Raw genomic sequence first — 18588 nt, 5'->3', positions numbered from 1 at the left:
GCAGGGAAGAACTGACCAAAGGCACCACCTTAGTGACATTTCCTAGTACAGGAGCGAACGACCTCCTGTGATCCCGTTTGTCAAAACTTCCTGCATTCCTGAAAATGAACTGTGTATTAATTTCATTTTTAATTTTGAGGGCTGTTTCTGGACTTTTCTAATAATCTGGAATGATATTTATATAAAATATTAATATTTTTCTTTTAAAACTTCTAATTTACATTTATTGTTTGCTATTGTATTTTTACTAAAATGTCTGTCTCCATTTATATGTGCAGACATACATGCAGTGCACAGACATGTACACATATACACGTGTGCATACGCACATATATAACATCTTTAGAGCTAATTTCTGTACAGTTAGTTATTGATTGTTGTTATAATGTTCTTAGAAAAAAGATACCTCAGAGCAGACAGTGTCTGGTCTTGTTCAAGACTCAGTCACAAGTTTTATGTGCTTGTTTCTCATATAATTGTATGAAATATTAGTAATCTTAAAAATTAGTCATAAACATCTTGATGCTGAGAATTTCAGAGTAAAGAGCACTTCGCAATGACATGTGCATACTGAGGGTATGTGAGGCAAGTAATTCGCCACCCCAAAAAAGAGCCGTTCTTAGTTAAGACTTGTGTTCTCACTGCTAGGTCATATTATGCTGTTCAGATGAGCTTGAGTACTGGGTGCAAGGCAGAGCTCAAACCCAAAACTAAAAGCAGGGGAACATACTGTCTTCCTTTGCTAGCGGTAGCTAGTTCAGCTTATTCACATCCACTACCATGCAGTTTGCTGTTTTACAGTTTGCCAGCTGTTGGCCACACAGGGAGCCACTTAGTTTTTGGGGGTCAGTTTTCTGCCAGATGAGAAAAGAGGTGAATAATTTTTGCTAGATTAGTGAGCTGAATTTTGTTTACCACATGCTCAGATGAGCAGTAAAGCACACACAAGACCAGGAATAAGGGGAGGGGTTGCAATAGATATCATTAAGATGTTTAACACATCAGGTGCACAGGTGACACTCGGTTGTCTTTTTTAAAAAAAAAAACAAACAAACTTATCTCCAAGGAAGAGGAACAGGGTTTATTTCATGTCTTTGCTTACACCACCAGCTTTAAGTAGAGGTGACCCACCACCATTAGTGGTCCAACAGCTTCATCCTTCCATTTCTCCAGAGCTCTATAGGTAAGTACTGCCTGGTCTCCTGGCACTTGCTGTTCATCTTGTGTCTGTGCCATATGCCTTGAGGCATCATCTTATGAATCCTCAGAGCAGAACAGTTCCATCTTGGGTCTCACCCCAGATTAGATAATTCATTCAGCTTCTCTGTTATGGCCAGAAGTACTTTTTCTCCAGGGTTTCTTAATGAAAATGTTTAGTAATACTATTGTCAGAATCCACTCTGGAGGTATTCTGTTAACCCCTTCATCCAGTCTGGTGTCCCTTGTCAGCAGGTGTTGTCATCTGTCCTTCACCCATCCTCACCCACTTTTCTGTTCTTTGCTGGCATTGCAGTCCAGAGTTGGTTTTTATAACTAGATCCTCTGTAATGTTCTCACTAATTGCTAAACAGGACTTGAGCCAGCAAAAGTTATTGTCATGTCAGTTAATGGGAAAAAAAAAAATCTCATCATGTACAAGAATAGCCAGTCTTTCTTCTGCTGTGCTTTTTTTTTTTTTTTTATTGGCTCCTGCATGTATATGGAAGAACCTCTTCTTCGTCAAACAGTCCATGTTAATGTAAGTACCAGGGAAAAATTCATCATATCCAAATCCTGCGGCATCTGTTTTGGTTTCCTTTTACTTCTTTAATGGATTCTGTGTATCATAATCACTAAAAAAAAAACATTATTGATAGAGGGTGTGGACAGTCTGGAGGGTTAAGAAGGAAACCACACACCTCCACACCTGCCGCCCACGCCTCCCCATTTAGTTTATAACCAATGCTGCTGTCAGGAAAGATGGTGACCAAACCATCTCATGTTTTTAATGGAATTAGGTGTCAGTTTTCAAAAATGGATTGTATGCTAAAGCATAAAGGCTGCAATTTAGATGTGCTTTTATCTTACCTTATTTCAGGTGCCCAGTTTTGATACAGACCAGCATTGTATTTTAACTAGTTTTTGTAATGCACAAGAAGACCAGACTTCAGTATATCAGCAACCAGCATTGGCATGAGGCAAGGGGTATGCACATGATGAGTATTTAGCCTAACATTAATTAACACTTTGCGAGCTCTTTTCGTGCAGGAGTGTCTGCCTTCAGAATTTCATGGTGAATAAGGGCTGTGTGAACCTGGTGCAGTGCAACTGCCCTGGTTTTACAGAAGAATGTCATCTGTGTAAAACATGACCTTACACTTCAGTTTATTGCCTTGAAATTGTTGTAGCATGGATAGCATTTGGATATGTAAACATCCACAAACCTAAGCTAGACCCTCTTTTTGAAGATGGAAAATGCTCCACGTAAGAGGAACGATGGAAAGTGTGTACAGTCTGTACGATCTTCCAGCAGTAGATTGAGACCAGTGGCACTTCCCCGAAAAAATAAATTACCCGAAATTTGCAGCACATTCATATTCAATTTCATCACAGCAGATGCTCATTAGTATGTTGTTATTAATTGGTATTCACTTTAGGTTTTGTTTAAAATGAAGATAATAATTAGGTTTTAATTACTGCATCTTTCTAAGGGGGGGAGGGGAGGAAATGCCTCTCAAAGCACTGAAGTATTTCCTGTACAGTTCGTTCCATTACAACGAAGCCTTGCAAGAGTCTCTGAGACATTTTTCTGCCAAGAGACTTCTTTTCTATTTCCTTTTCTTTCTTTCCTGGTTTTAAAGTATTAAGAACTAATTCTAAAGGATTTGTTTGGTGGACATAATGAATCATATCACAGTAGTAAGAGCCACTGTTCCTTCTAATCAAATTACCAAAAAGACTTTTCACAAAAGAAACACTCTCAAGCAGCTGATTAATGAAGTAGTGCTACTGTTTTGTATTATAATTAATTGAAGTAATACAAATAACTTCTGCAGCCGGTGGAAATCATCTCCTTTGCAAAGCAGTCGAACAGAGTTAGCAATCTAGAAGAGGTAGGTTTTTGTGGGTTTTTTTAATTTCTTATTGCCTTCATCATCCATAAAACCATAGGTGACAAAACAGAAAACAGTAAATGGCAAAGAATACAAAGTAACAACACCACAGAGAGGGCTTGAAGAAATGGAGCGAGTCAGGTGCAGAAGAAAACAAAAGGGCAGAAAAAAATGAGAATGCAGAAAAGATTTAAAAGGTCATGAATGTGGTGGGACTATAGAGAAGTGTAGGAATTTGGGAGATGCCAAAGAGTAAATAAAAGACTTCAGCCTATTATAGAGGAATATGAGTAATCTAAAAAGCATTGACGATCACATCTTTGGTTAATACAGGCATTCACAACGGTTCAGAGAAAATTAATCTAAGTTGGGACATTTAGTTTTCTGGCCTGTTCAAATGTACACTTTCAAGACACAGAGGTTTTACATGCTGCTTAAAAAGTGTTAAGTACAATACCATTGCATCTAGGTAAGTAAAACATCAGAACTAGAATCGTTAGTTCAGTCTTCTGCTACCTTGCTGTTGTGAATTTTCTTCAACTTTTTCTTGTTTATTTCTCCCTTTTTCCTCTCCTTCCCTCAGACCTTTCTTATTTGGATTCTCTAGGTCACCATGCTGCTGACCTTAGCTACTGAATGGATTTTAAAGGTTGATGTGTTAGCTACTCAGGCACCCTGTTAACAGGATGGAGGAGAATGAGGCATCTCAACTGAAGTTATAGAATCATAGAATCATTAAGGTTGGAAAAGACCTCTAAGATCATCAAGTCCAGCTGTCCACCCAACAAGTTACTTGGGATGTAATCTAAACCAGCCAGCACTGAGGGAGAGGCCTTCTAATATCAACACCCAAATGCAGCTGCCACCAACCTTTCTTCTGTAACAGAAAAGCTGGTGAGAGACAGTGCATCTTAAGTTCTGCTCAGGCACTGTGTTTAGGGTAGGAAGATGCTCGGCAATAGTTAAATCTTTCCAGGTCCCCTTACTTTCAGAGAGTTGAGCTTTGGCATTTCTAAAAAAGAAAAGGAAGGGTGGACACTGGCTATTTTTCCACCCCCTCTGTGCAAGATTACGAAAACCAAGTTCAATTCTGTGTTCTTGCCAGAAGGGTCGCAGACCTGTGTCTGCATCTGGAAAAATCCCCTACTCAGCAAGTACACTGTTACAGAGTGAGAGAGTTGGGACCATTCTCCATGTGAAATTTTGTTTTGATGTGGAATAACCACATCATGGTTTGCTGGGCCAGAGGAGTGGAGTGAGTGCACAGGGGGACCTTGCTCCAGAGACGAGTTTTTAGGCATTTGTGAGACAGCAGAAGAGACAGTGCTACCCTTCAGTCCAGTCTTGTTCAAACATCAGCAGCTATAGGGACAAGACAAATACTAAGCTAGTCATTGCAGTCAAGCCAGGGTGCACTTGGACACATCTTGGAGGCATAGGTGACCTTCAGGAACTCCAGAACTACAAATGCATTGTGTCCGTGAAGTTTCCTTTCCTAATGTATGCCCTAGTGAGTGTTCCCTGGTGTGTGTGGTAGCTGAGCAAGACTATTTTCTTTTCATGACTGAGCATTTTGTATTTTTGTGCTTAGTGATAGGAAAATTTGTTTTGCCAGTGTTCTCAATTCACCAGTTCTGTTAAGAAGAGGCCATCAGTTTCCTATTATGTAATCTGTGTAATCCTAAATTCTTCCTGGGAGCATGGGTCAGAGATTTGCAGTTGGCCCTCTGATGCTACAGGAAAAGGATTTCTTTAAATGAAGATTTTGTTGGCCAAGCACAATGAATATTTTTTTAACTACATATGTTGTTTTTATATTAGAAACTTAATTTTTCTGTCACAGGAGTGAGTAACTGTGCTGAACACAAACTATATAGTTTTGGTTCCTTCATCTGTGTATTGCTCTTTTAAATGCAATTAATTTAAAAACAAATGTTTGGAATGGAAGCTGTCAAAGCAGCAGGCTTATCTGCTGAAGTCAGTTCTTAATGATATCAAGAAATCAAACATCATGGAACAAGTAAGAATTTCAAAATAGTTTTATTTTCATGTACTCACCATTCAGTCTTTCATGGGAAGAAAGAATGCATAAATGATGATACAAATTTAACCCAAGTTCTTACCATAATTTTAGGGGTGTCAGGTTTTCTTTACACAAATAATTCCCCATTAAAAGTAAAATATTACTTGGGTTGGAATTTTAGGGATTGGGATTTTTCTCCTCTTTTAAACCTACAGGTTATCAGAAATTAAGGAACTATAAGAAGTGATGAGTAATGCATAAAGTCCTTCTAAATTTAAGGTACCTCTTCCTTGGATTCATAAGTATGCTGTAATATGCATACTTAATTGCATGAAAATCTTCAAACCCTTTTCTTTTCCACCAATTACTAGTTGTAAGATGTGGCAGGAAGCTAAAGGGAAGGAGATACTAGCACATTATCGTTAAAAAAAAAAAAGTGTGTGTAAATATATATGTCTATGTGTGCACGTATACATTTTTACATCCTGATTTTTGCATTTTCTTTATCCATTTAAGCAGTGACTTTCAATTAGCCTGCCTACTAATATCAGGTCACTAAACTCTATAGCAGATGCTTTATTCTTTCATGTGGGTTGTCATTCGTTTGCTTCAGTTGGCTGGCAAAGGTTGTTGTATATCCATTACCAGCAACACAGCACTTTGCATTTCTGAATTGACAAGCAGCTATATTGACCTAGCGCTTATTATGGGTCAACAGCTGCGTTAACCGACGGAAGGACTGAGGGGCAATTAAAATGAATTGGCAAAAATATATCTTCCTAATTTACTCCAATTTGTTATTTATGCTAACATTGTATGGCTTCTATGGTGACACTAAACAGAATGGACCCAATAATGGCAATTAACATAAAAATATAATGGCTAATCAAATTGACAGCAACTGTTTCTCATCATCTCGACATACAATACATTATCAAAACAAACTATTATGAAGGAGGTAATTTCAGTGTTCTATTCAACCTGCTTCATGTGTGCAGTCAGGGAGATGTGTACCAGCAATTACAGCTGAATCTAAAAAACTAAACAAATAACTTAATCGCTGTCGTCCTCCTTTTTTCTTCTTCAGGAAGCAGTAATCAGGATTTACTAAAAATAACTGGTGTATAATAGTATAATGATGATGCATATCGTAGAATAGCTAATAAGGAATAAAATAAGCTTCTGTGTGTCTTTTTTTAAAACAGGTTCACATGAAGTGGGAAAAAAAGTGTACTGTTAAAATATATAAAAAATAACTAAGCACTAGTAATAGTTGTCAAATGTCTCAACATGAGTTGCTTAATAGTTATAGATACTTTATAACATGTCAGTAGCAGTGTAAAATTAGTTGAATTTAGTAACAAACTTGGCTTGATTGGGTAGAATAGTGAAAAGCTAACTTAAAGCAGAATTCCAGTAAGCAGACGTAGTTTACCAGTTGCTCTTCCAATGGCATTTTCAGGATCGTTACTTGTGGTATACTGAGTAACATTTTTACATTGGTCTAAGCACATTCTTCACTGTATATACAGCTCATGAAGAAAATCTTCAAGAGTTTGTGCATACCTGCATGTGTACTAAATTTATTAAAATGAACACTGCTTCCACGTTTGATGCTGTTGCTGTTATTCTTAATTAGGATTTTTGTGATGCACAACTGCTCAAACTGTCATTGGCCAGTATGTTAACTCCAGTATTTTAAACAGCAGGGACTGGAATGTGGTTTTATTGAACAATTCAAGAAGACTAACTTGAAAGCGTTTAGTTGTAGCATGGGCAAGATGGATCTCATGTCTATTTGAGCAGTCTTCGAGTGCACAGAATGGCAACAGTGATACAGATGCATACAGGCATGTGCTTTTGAACTAGAGGAATAGCACAGAGGCTTGACATCACAGACATTCAGTTGAATATCATATCCCACATGTACACACCTGCAGATTTTTTAACTAAATGTGTGATTACTAACATGCAGTAGCCTTCACAGATGTGTAGAGCAAGGTGATGACATAGCCGTACAGGTATATATGCACCTGTTCTTATTTGAATGGTATGTTCACAATTTATATAACCACAACTCTGTATCTGTGTGTGGGAAGGGAGGGAGGGAATACAGACAAACACCTGTACTCATCAAAAATATACATTAAGTCTTTTTTGAGATCATTGCATTGTACAGTATACTAAAGCACTCAAGTTATTCACAGACTCACAGGACGGTAAAGGTTGGAAGGGACCTCTGAAGATCATCAGGTCCAACCCCCCTGCCAAGGCAAGATCACCTAGGGCAGGTTGCACAGGAACGCATCCAGTTGGGTTTTGAAGGTCTGCAGAGATGGAGAGTCCATAACCTCTCTGGGCAGCCCATTCCTTTGTCCCATTGTTCTTACGATTTTCGTTTTGTTCCTAAAGCATCATTGTGATACGTGTATCTATAAGAATAGATAAATGCGATTTATGTTTTCGTAAGAATGGGTAAGTTTAGTATGATTTATATAAATGCTTGGTGTAAATTGTGAGGAAAAAGTGTAGAGATGTAGTGAAGAGATTTGCAGTGTAAAAATAGTTCCAAAGTCTGACTTGAATGGAATGTATAAACTGTTAGAAAAACCAGTAAGAATCACGTTCTGATGGTGGACTTAGAAATGGCTGCAAGAGATGCACTTTTGAGTTGGTTTTTTTTAATTACTATCTTCTTGCATTACAGTATTCTGATAAGGCCCTGTACACTCAGCTCTGCTTTTACCGATACATTTTTGATGTGGAGTATGCAATGGATAAAGTGATTACTGAAGATGAGAAGGGTAAGTTTAAAATTTTAATTAATTAACTGTAGTTTAATAGCAGCTTGCATGCTAGAACCTAGACCTATACACTTGTACTCTTCAAATCTGAATGAGATTTTCTATTTTAGATTACGAGGCTGTAATCTAAAATAGAAAATAGAAGAAAGTATCAATTTAGGAATCGCGTGTAAGAGGAATGTGTTGTGTTGGAGTTAACCACTTTAAGAATACATTATATGTCTCCTTTCTTCTTTTGAAGTGACTGCGCTTTGGAAAAACTGCCTTTCTTGCACGTTACAGCATTAGAGAAAATTCTTTGTTTGAAGTTTGAAGGACACATTAGCTTCAGTAAATAGATTAATTAAAACATATGTATACAATATCTAAAAGAAAAGCCAATTAAAATTTACATTCGACTATTAATATTGAAGAGACGCTTTTTATCAGGCAGAAAATGCTGTCACAAGTAAAGCAGTAATGCTAATTGTCTACAAAGCTCTGTTAAATACACAGATTAAGCTAATGTTAGGAAGAATTTTTTTCTTCTCTTCTTCCAATTACCATAACATTTCTGAACTAAAACATACTTAATATGTTTTAGGAACATGGTTTAGTGGTGGTCTTGGCAGTGTTAGGTTAATGGTTGGACTTGCTGATCTTAAAGGTCTTTTCCAACCTAAATGATTCTGTGATTTCCAAGCTGTAACAGCTACACAAAACCCATGGATCAAAGTGATTTTTCAAGCTGACAGAAGAGTATTTCTGAAGGTGGGCTACTGCTTGGCCAACTTGAGATTCTTAAAAACCATGTTTGGATCCCACAGTTGAAGTGCGCTGTCCACAGAGAGCACTCCCACTGCGTCCTCTGTGCGGTTCTGGTGGTGCCTGTGAAGAAAAGGTGCTACAGCTGGAGACTACTATTCTGATTACTGCTCTGCTGTGACAGTCTTCCCCACCACTGCCTTGTATCACCAGCTAGGTTGCTGGGTGATGAAAAGAGACTAAACAAAACTCAGTCTTTCTAAATGTAATTTTGATTATCCTTATATGAAAATCAAAACAGTGTAACCTCTTGGCTAAAAAATGCCCAAATAAGCGAACAGTCTGGTTTTGGCTTGTACTTCCGTTTCTTCTCTTAGAGGTTCTCATTTCCTTTCCTAATCCCTCTAAGACAGTGAGCTCACTCTGATGCTGGCACTTCAGAATTGCTTTGTACATCCAAAGAAGGTCAGGCTGTATAGCCATCTCAGTCTAATACAACTTTGTAGATGTACTGAAGGAATGTTATATGGTGGATGCTACTCCTAGCTGAAACCAAATTACTTTGTGTGTAGACCTTTTACCTAATATGAGTTTATAAGAGTAGAAGAGGCTTCATGGGTATCACATCCAATACCCTGCTACTGCAGACCACCGCATCTTTAAGGATTGCAAGTTTGTGGCACTTCATTTTGAAACTTCTGGGTAGTTCTTCCCCTTTGGCTGCTGTTCAAGATGCGTTTCAGACCCTCGATCTATGATGACTGAAAATTCACTATAATTTTCCTGTACTAACTTGTTTGTGGCTGGTTTATGTCCATTCACTAAGTGTTTTATTTATTTCCTTTCACTGATGTTCTCTACTATGCTTTTGGAAACAGTGGTAACATCTCTATTTAGTTTTAAACTAAGACAGACACACTCTCAGCTTTCTTTAGGAAGAATTGGTCTCTGCTGCATGATCTCTTAGCACCTTTGTGTGCAGTCTTTTCTAGGCTGAATTAATCTTTGAGTATGAGAAACTAGAAATTACATGGTATTTTAGATGGTAACTATCCAGTGTCTTGTGCACTGGATCTGTATGTTTGCTGGAAGTACCTCTGCTGATGCTTTCTTGAGTCACCTATGCCCTGTTCATAGCTGTATCATATCATTAACTTCTAGTTAAGTAATGAAAGAAATCTTGACATTTGAAGTTCGTTTTTTTTCCTCCTCTCATTTCAGAATCATGAGTTCATATCTCAGGTTCATATTTTCCTGGTTTCATTCATTTTGGACTGCTTAATCTCACTTGTAATTTTAGACTTCAAGGTTAATGAATTATCTCCGAAAAATAGCATGGTGGCTTCTGCATTCACATAATTTCCCACCTCCTGCGTTAATCGGAAAATGTTTCTTGGACCCTCACCACTAATTGGAGAAAGTTCAATAAAATTAGTTTCCAAAGTAATTTTCGAAGAATTGTAAGAATTCTGCTAGGACCTTCTGTTCTCTTGAACAGTTTACCTTTCAGCATGGTGTATTTGTCTCTTTTTATTAGCTATTTTAAAGTTACTGTATAATCTTCTTTAGCCAGCCAGTGATTTCAGTCTTGGTGCTGCAGCAGGTGTTAAGGCCAGATAAATTAGGTCTGTTAGTTTTCCTTTGAAAATTGGTCCTCTTCAAAGAGACTAACTAGGCGAGTCTGGTAAACCTACATACAATTCTGTCCATTTTTTGGGTACCTTTGGGGAGGAAAATGTCTTTCTGTTGCTCTGAAATACATGCAGACCTTGAGAATAATTGCTTATGGCTATTTAGGTCACCTTTTTATTTTTACAGCTAAATTAATAATTATAGATACCAGTGTTCTGTTTTCTAGTAATGTATGTTACTGATTTGACACACAATGTAAAATTCTGTAGGATTGAAATAATTTTCATATGCCAATTTTGTTGTAGTTCTGAAATGGAAATTTAGAACTTCCCTTTATAACATGAAGCTCATGTTTATTTTCCCTTGGAAGCCAAAAAATTCTGTTTTCATGCTATCATTCACAAGCCATTCTGTCCTCATCTGTGATCAGCACCACTGCTTTTATCAAAAATGGTGCAAAATTTTAGTGCAGGTTTTGTACATCTTTGGTATTTTCAGTCTCCTCTTTACTTTGTATGTGTCTAAACCACTTAGTTACTGTTGTTTTGATTTTGGTTTTGGGAGGTTTTTGCTTTGTTTTGGGGTGTTGTTTTTCAAAGCCAAAACTGCATGTACTTTTGTTAATTCAATCTTCTATTGCCCTTTTTCCTGAATTTTTAAAGACCAGTTCTTCTTTTTTTGTGTAGAGTCTGTTTATTTTTTAATAGCAGCTTTAGGCATAATTCATCTTGGAGTGTTCTTCTGTAAAAAGAAAGAAATTTAGATCACTAGAGATTCAAGATATAAAAGTGTTTTCCACCATAGTTTTAAAGAATTTGTATCTTCTCTCATTCAGAACCTTAAGATTTCACTACTAGTTCACTTGCATTTTCTATACTTGCCTCTTCAAAATAATCTTAATCACAGAACAGGTTCAGCTATTTTTATTGAAATAGAATCTAAAATAATAATTATGAAATCAGTGGGAGTTCAAAAAGACATCCAAGCTGCTCCTTTTCCCTGCAAAGAGGATCAATTCCATAGCCTACTTTTTAAAGATAGGCTAAATTTTAAAATCCTCTGGTGATGCAGGTTCACAACTTGTGAAGTTTTACAACTGGTTTCTTCTGGTGCTTCACTGTATTTACTATAGAAAGCTCTTCTTTATATGAAGAAGATGAATTTTGCTTTCTGAAGCTTATTCTGTGCACAATGGGTGATAGACTATTCTCTTAGAGAGTTTTACATATTTAAAACCTGTATGGTATCTTCTACGTCTCTTTCAACTACTAAACTGAATTTTTTTTGAGGAACAGGGAGAGTGTTTTCCACTTCTCTGCGTATTTTTTTGTGTGTGTTTTTTTTTAATAGACCTTCAGTAGGTCAGATCTACTGCAATGGAATACAGCAGAAGGATTAATTAACATGTTTTGCGGACTGTTCTTCTGTTTATTTCTACCAGTATGATGTTTACAACATTTGCAACAACATTGTTCACTAATGTTTCATTTGTGGTCTACTGTATTCATTATATACTCTCGTTGGTCCATCTTTTCCCTGTAAAAATCAAAAATAAACTGATTGGTCTACATGATGTTTTATTGTTTCAGGTGAAGTTAGCTGTCAATTATACCAGCCAGGAAAACCTGGAATATATAGTAAAGGGACTTTAGTCCTACTATTAATAGTAGCATTTATCCTCTTCACAAATGTTTCCATTCATCTGAAATTTTAAGGTCTGTTATGATGATACAGTTTAATGTTAACATTGTGATACAGTGCAAAGTTTTTAGTTGTCATACTACATATACAAAGCGCTATTCTGAAATTGCTTTGCTGTCTTACCATAGAATCATAGAATAATTTGGGTTGGAAGGGACCTTTAAAGGTCATCTAGTCCGACCACCCTGCAATGAGGGTTTGCAGACTAGACCAGGTTGCTCAGAGCCCCATCCAACCTGACCTTGAATGTTTCCAGGGATGGGGCACCTGCCACCTCTCTGGGCAACCTGTGCCAATGTTTAACCACCCTCATTGAGAAAAATTTCTTCCCTAGATCTAGGCTAAATCTGCCCTCTTTTAGTTATAAACCATTACCCCTTGTCCTGTCGCTACAAGCCCTGCTAACAAGTCTGTCCTTATCTTTCCTGTAAGCCCCCTTTAAGTCCTGGAAGCCTGAAATAAGCCTTCTCCAGGTTGAACAAGCTCCAACGCTCTCAGCCTGTCCTCACAGGAGAGGTGTTCCATCCCTCTGACCATTTTGGTGGCCCTTCTCTGAACCTGCTCCAACAGCTCCATGTCTTTGCTGTGTTGAGGGCTCCAGAGTCTTTCTAAATTAGGAACTGTTGCACGGTTAGTATTGGGTCAAAACCCAATTTAATTTTCAATATCACTATGCCAAACCCCCAAATTTATAGATACCAAGAATACCATAAGGGCTGTTTGTTCTGGATTTTTTTTTTTTTAATCAAGAAAGGAAAAAGCGCTCGATTGTGACTAGTAATGTACTCAAAATGTTTTCAGCACTTTCTTACACCTAGTTTTTCAAAGCTGCGTTGTGGGTTTAGTCAGACATTGCTCCTTAGATGAACAAAGCAGTAAGAAGTAGCAGAGGTAGCAAAGTAGTAGCATCCTCTGTTCATTTGTGTGAAAAAAGGATAAGTAAACTATCAGTGATGTTTAAATACAGGAGTATGCTTACTCTGTACGCCTTAACTTCAGAAATGGAAACCAATGTATTTTTACTGCTATGTCATCAGGAGATCAAAATAGAGTGTAGTAAGCTTTATATCATTATTCCATTCAAATATTGGTATTGTTAAATATTCAAAGATATTACTGTTTTCATTTTGCTTCTACAGTAAAATGAAAACCTGTTAAAATGAAGAGGAATGGAGCCCACATAAAGTCAGTACAACAACTCTGTCTCACACAGATGTTTCTAGATCAGTTCAGTTCCCCCTCCTGGCATCAAATAGAAGATAAGGATGCTGCAGTCTCCTTACTCACAAAAGCACTAATATCACTGAGGTTGTTTATGGTGCTGCAGATTTTTTTGAGAAATAGGATCCATCCCATTTCTAAGAGAGGGAAGGTCACAGATGTTGTTTGCAAGGCATTTAGGTATTTCAGGGACAGAAATTGCAAAGATGCTGTGCTCTGTCGCAGAATATTTTCAACTATTGGACCTATGGTTGTTGAATTCCAAAAAGTCTGAGCATATCTGTTTAATGGATAAGCCGGAGAAAGTGAGGATGAAAGGAAGATAACTTTGGGAAAAGTGGTTAAATGTTCCTGTTTGTTAGGAAGACCTACATCTTCAAAGCATATGCCACTCTGTGGAAATAGAATATATTTATTTTGATCATATACTCAATGGACTGCAGTTTTGTAAAACCAAATGCATATTCAGAAGATGTTTTCACACTTTTATGACAGCTTTGTCATATGTGTGCCTCACTCCACCCTTCCATGCAAAGACCAAAAGTGCCTTGTTTGCTTTATGGTTGACTAAATGGTAAAATTATGTTGGGAAAAGTGAAACTCTTCTAGGCTGTTAGACCTAGACATAAAAAAAAAAAAAAAACTAGCTCTGAATATTTGCGTGAATCCTATCATTTCAGTGTCGGGTGTTTTTCCCCAGTATGTTCATGGCTTACTGTGCCAAGTAGCAGGTTGAAGTCTTTTTTTTTTTTTTCTTATGGAAAATTTTTTGTAACTCTTTGAAAGAAGACAGTTTATAATGGGAATCTTGACAGAGCTGCTTGTCAGTGGGGTTTATTTTATGTCCTGTCAGCAGGCGATGGTGGTGAGACTGAGGGAGACGGACTAACTGCAGTTAGGGTTGAAAAGATGGACCTGAGCAAGAAGGTGTTCCTGCTCTGAGATACAGTGTGGAGGTTCAGTCAGATAAATATAGGAGACCAGGTGTGAGATGGAGCTGGAAGGATTGTATTGTATGTGAAACCAGTGTAATGAAATGGAGACTTCTAGCATCAGAACAATTTGCCACATTTTAATCAATATACAGGCAAGAAGACTACAAAAAAGTGCTTCTAGCAATAAATAAGAAGGGCAATATAGTTATCTGTGTGCTTTTTACGAGAAATCGTAGAAATAACCTACGTGCATATGCGTGTGTGCATTTATTTTTAAGATGGCAACAGCTGGAACTTGGTTTATCTCTTTTCAAAGAGTCCAGTTTGATAAACAAAGCTTTCCTGTTTGCGTCAGGTCTCCAGACACTATTGCTAAGACTTCAGTTTACTATAGTGATCTTTACATCCAAGCAAACAAATGCTCCTCTGCACATTTGCTGTCAAGTACTTTGTCTTCCAATCATAGTATTCTGAAAAGATTGTAAAATAATAATTTTCAAGAATTTAATCTTTAATCTTGAGTGTACCTTCAAAAGCACTTATTAATTTTTTCCTTAACATGTTGTTTTGAAAAGGAAGATTTCTGAACTCTTTTTTTTAAATTTGAGTCACCGTTTCTTGAGTATTTTTAAATCTCACTAACTTTTCTGAAAGCGAAAACTATTGCAAATTATTCACTGTAGGTTTTTTGGCCTTTTTGAAGTAATGTATGGGCAGTTAGCTATCTTTAAATCTTAAGTTATCCTCCTATAATGATCATACCTTTTTTTATTGCCAGTTGGACATTTTTAACATCTTAAGTGTAACTTTTTCTCCATTCTATTTCTGCTCATGTGGTCTTTTTGTTAAACCTACAAAATCTAAGTAAACCCCATTACACTGTACATTTCTGTAACCCTTTCTGTGAGCACAAAACTTAGCGGGCTGTGACACCTCTCTTGGGGTTATGAATTGTTATTTTCTCTGCTTGTGAATAAAATAATTGGAAATAATGAGTTAAAACAGTTATGATATGTCCACAGGGTGGGAAATCTGTGGCATGACAGGAGAGCACAGTGTACTGTGGCTCATATTGGTAATAAAACTGTTTTGATTGATGAAGCCTTTTTTTTCTTTGCATGTAGTATTAATGTTGCAGGTGGGATGAAGTAGTGGCTTAACTAACTTCTGACTCCTCGTGAATTGGAATGGTTATTTGACTTTTTCAAACAAATATCCTGCTGCTTCTTAAAGATTTTTTTTTTTTTTTCTGTGGGTAGGAAAAAGTGAACAGAACTATCTTCTCACTTGCACTTCAGGATTTTTTTCTTCCTACTTAGGCATGTAGATACATGCCAACTTGTTATACCCATGCAATGGTGTAGTCTATCTAACGTCATCTGCCTCCTTTATCAGTTCTCTTGTGAGTTTCTCTAAGCAAAAAAATTTTTTTTAAAGCTCTTCTTTCTTCGCTGTTTCTTTTTTACCTGCAGCTGTGACATTTTTCTTATAGAGACCTTAGTCTTTCTGGTTTCATCTCTGTTAATAAAGTTTGGGGTTGTTTCTTGATGGGAGGCAGTTCTGTTAAATACAAGTCAGAAGTGACAAGGCTTCTTTTAACGACTACTGCTTCTCACAGCAATAAGCTCTTTTCTGTAGTGGAAAGCGCAGGACTAGCATGTTTTTCCTTTTAGAAGCCCCTTAAGTTTGATGGATCTGGCAGTGTACTAAAAAAAAAAATTCCTGTCTTTTGGATACCAGAATTCTGACATTGATGCTATTTTTTAAAAAATTATTTTAGTAGAAATTGGAAATATAAATATAAGCAATTTAACTCTGTATAATCCATTCAGTATACATATGCGTAGACATCAGAATGATAATGTAAAGCTAAGGCTTTAAAGAGATTTAAAAAAAGATACAATTATCTGTATGATTTTTAAGTCTCATAAGAAATGTATTTTAGAACTTGCCAGTGATGGCTCATAATCACTTTGATATTTTGAGGAAAATGGTATCTTTAAACAGATGATACAGAATTTATTTTTAAAAATGTATTGTGCTTATACAGTTGATGGCTTTTATTTCCATAATGTTTTTTACTACATAATTATACATCTTAATTATGTAATTACCGTCATAATTATTATGTAATTACATGTAGTTCCACTAATTACAAAATCAGGAAGTGTAATTATCTACTAAAAACTTTCTGAAATCTTATTTGTTCACTAGAGATTATTTAAAAGACCAGTGACCTACTGAAGATGGTGTAAAGTGTTGTAAATACCAGCTTTCCTTTTCCTTTCTTCATGGCCAGTACAGTTTGAGAGGGTTGTGGAAGGACTTTCATGTCTTTAATTACTATTTCCCTTAAAATTAGGTTGGAAACCTTGACTGTATTGCCTGCAAGTTTGGAGCCTCTTAATTTTTGTCATTTATACCTTTTATCTTTAAATTTAAAGATTCCGTAGCTGAGCTTACAGAACGTTGACACCTTTGTAACTTTATTACTTGTATTTTGATTGAGGGTATCTGGTTCAGCGATCTGGTGTGAACTACAAAGATGTTTGAAAAGTATTATTTATGGCCATGTATATGTGGCGTGAAGCCTTGACTCCACAAAAAAATGGGGGGAATGCAGCTGACTTCTCATGGGCCAAAGATTTCTTTTATTGAGTAAAACTGCTTTTTTAAATTTTGTTTTCCCGTATCTATATACGTTCATGTCTGTATGCTGATTTATTACTTACTATTGCACATACGTGGTTATAAATTTGTCTAACTGTGCAGTTTGAAACCAAAAATAGTTTACTGCATGATAGAGAAGAGAAAATTCATATTCAGGACATTTTATATTTCTCTTGTCCTGAGTTTTTATTAAATATGGGCAGATAGAAACTTTATTTTCTACATATGAAGTCAGTCATGTGCTATCTTTGGTAGATTGAATGAAAAGTGTATTTTGAAGTGTTAGATTTGGCAATTTTTTTCATTCTGTAACACTGTGATGTATCAAAATGAGAAATACAAAGCTTTCTCTCACATTCGTCAGGACAGCAAGTATGCATTTATTATGTCACAGTATTAAAGCAAACCACCAAGGGGAAAATACTTTCAGTAACAGAAAACAGAATTCATGTGAAAGGGGTGATGTAAAAAAGTGATCACAATTTGTGATACTAATACAAAGGAAGAAAATTGTAATCTTTGTGTCAGAAAGGAAACGGTGAAATTGAAACATGAAGGAAATGGGTTACTGGAATATTGACATTTCTGTGGAACACCTCAAGACTCAATACTGTGTTGCACATATATCAATGCATAATTTTTCTGTGCTTATTACATAAGGCAACTGCTTTACTGTATACTTGCCAAAAGCTATTTTAAGCTTCCAGACTTGGCCTGGGTCTGCAGGTGATGTGAATCTGTCATCTTCTTGATGTTCAATGTAATTGCCTCAACTCACATCTGTTAAGCATACAAGTTCAAAGGACAATTTGTCTCCAAAACAGTTTGAAATACATTGACCTTTAAAAGAAACACATAGAGTCATTATTTGTGAACAGAGATTAGGAAAACAGAATCCTTATTTGATCTCCAAGATTTAAATTAATGCTGCAAATAAAATTATTTTAATTATTATATTTACTGAAGTATAATAACTGCACAGGAGACATTTCTTTTGAAATATCTTTCAGTATCCTTAACAAACAAAGGATTTATATCGAAGACATAAAATATAGTTATGCTCTTTTCTCTAAGAAATGGATAGAGATAAATTCTTCTCTTTATTAAGAACTAGAAGGCCATGTAGAGAATAGCATAATGGAAAATACTTGTTTTATTCCGTAGGGGACACAAAAATGGTGCACGATATAGGTATAAAAATGCAGCACAAGATAGAGAAGTTTCTAAATGCAGCTTAAATTTGGTTTATTAAATCAAAAAATGCTTCCCTTCATAAAGGAATATTACATTTTTGTCATTGCTTGATCAGAAAAATGTGGCAGTAGCAACCAATCCAGATTGATCTATTTCTGGCGAGGAAAAAAAAAAAAAAGAGCACTTGAAGCCATGGATGTTACTGCCATGAAAATAAAGAGTGCACGAGAAACTGTTTGGAGTACATATTCCAGAAAAGCATGTGCAACTGCAACTGCTACCTCTTTGCCTCGCAAGCTGTGCCTCCACTTGCACAGTTTTTGAGTCCTTCTCTCAGCAAAGCTGCACTCATTCCATGACAAAGAGTGGCTCTACAAGACGCAAAGAGAGAGAACTACCTTTCCTCCCCCCGCCCCAGTTATTTTAAGGATCATCTCTTTGTAACAATCCAACTACCAAATTTCATCTTTCAGGCTAGTGTAATTCCATATTGTTCTTTTGAGAACAAATGGGTCCTCTGTGACAGGCCAAAACGTGGTTCAGCCTTGAAGAAAAAATACAGCAGGACGTTC

At 36.5% G+C, this 18588-nt stretch overlaps 1 protein-coding gene across 1 annotated transcript in view; it reads left to right on the top strand.

The window, feature by feature from the left end:
• Positions 1–18588, top strand: part of LOC104626463 (DNA polymerase alpha catalytic subunit-like) — a 112907-nt gene that overhangs the window by 61567 nt on the left and 32752 nt on the right. The window contains exons 5-6 of the mRNA XM_010294394.1: positions 7823–7919; positions 12163–12170. Of these exons, the coding sequence (XP_010292696.1) occupies positions 7823–7919; positions 12163–12170 (105 nt within the window). The remainder of the gene's footprint in view (positions 1–7822; positions 7920–12162; positions 12171–18588) is intronic.

This window comes from Phaethon lepturus, unplaced genomic scaffold (assembly GCF_000687285.1).
Source record: "Phaethon lepturus isolate BGI_N335 unplaced genomic scaffold, ASM68728v1 scaffold11009, whole genome shotgun sequence".
NCBI classification, from domain to species: Eukaryota; Metazoa; Chordata; class Aves; order Phaethontiformes; family Phaethontidae; genus Phaethon; species Phaethon lepturus.
Note: the sequence above shows the minus strand (reverse complement) of the source record. Positions and strands in the feature narration are given on the sequence as shown.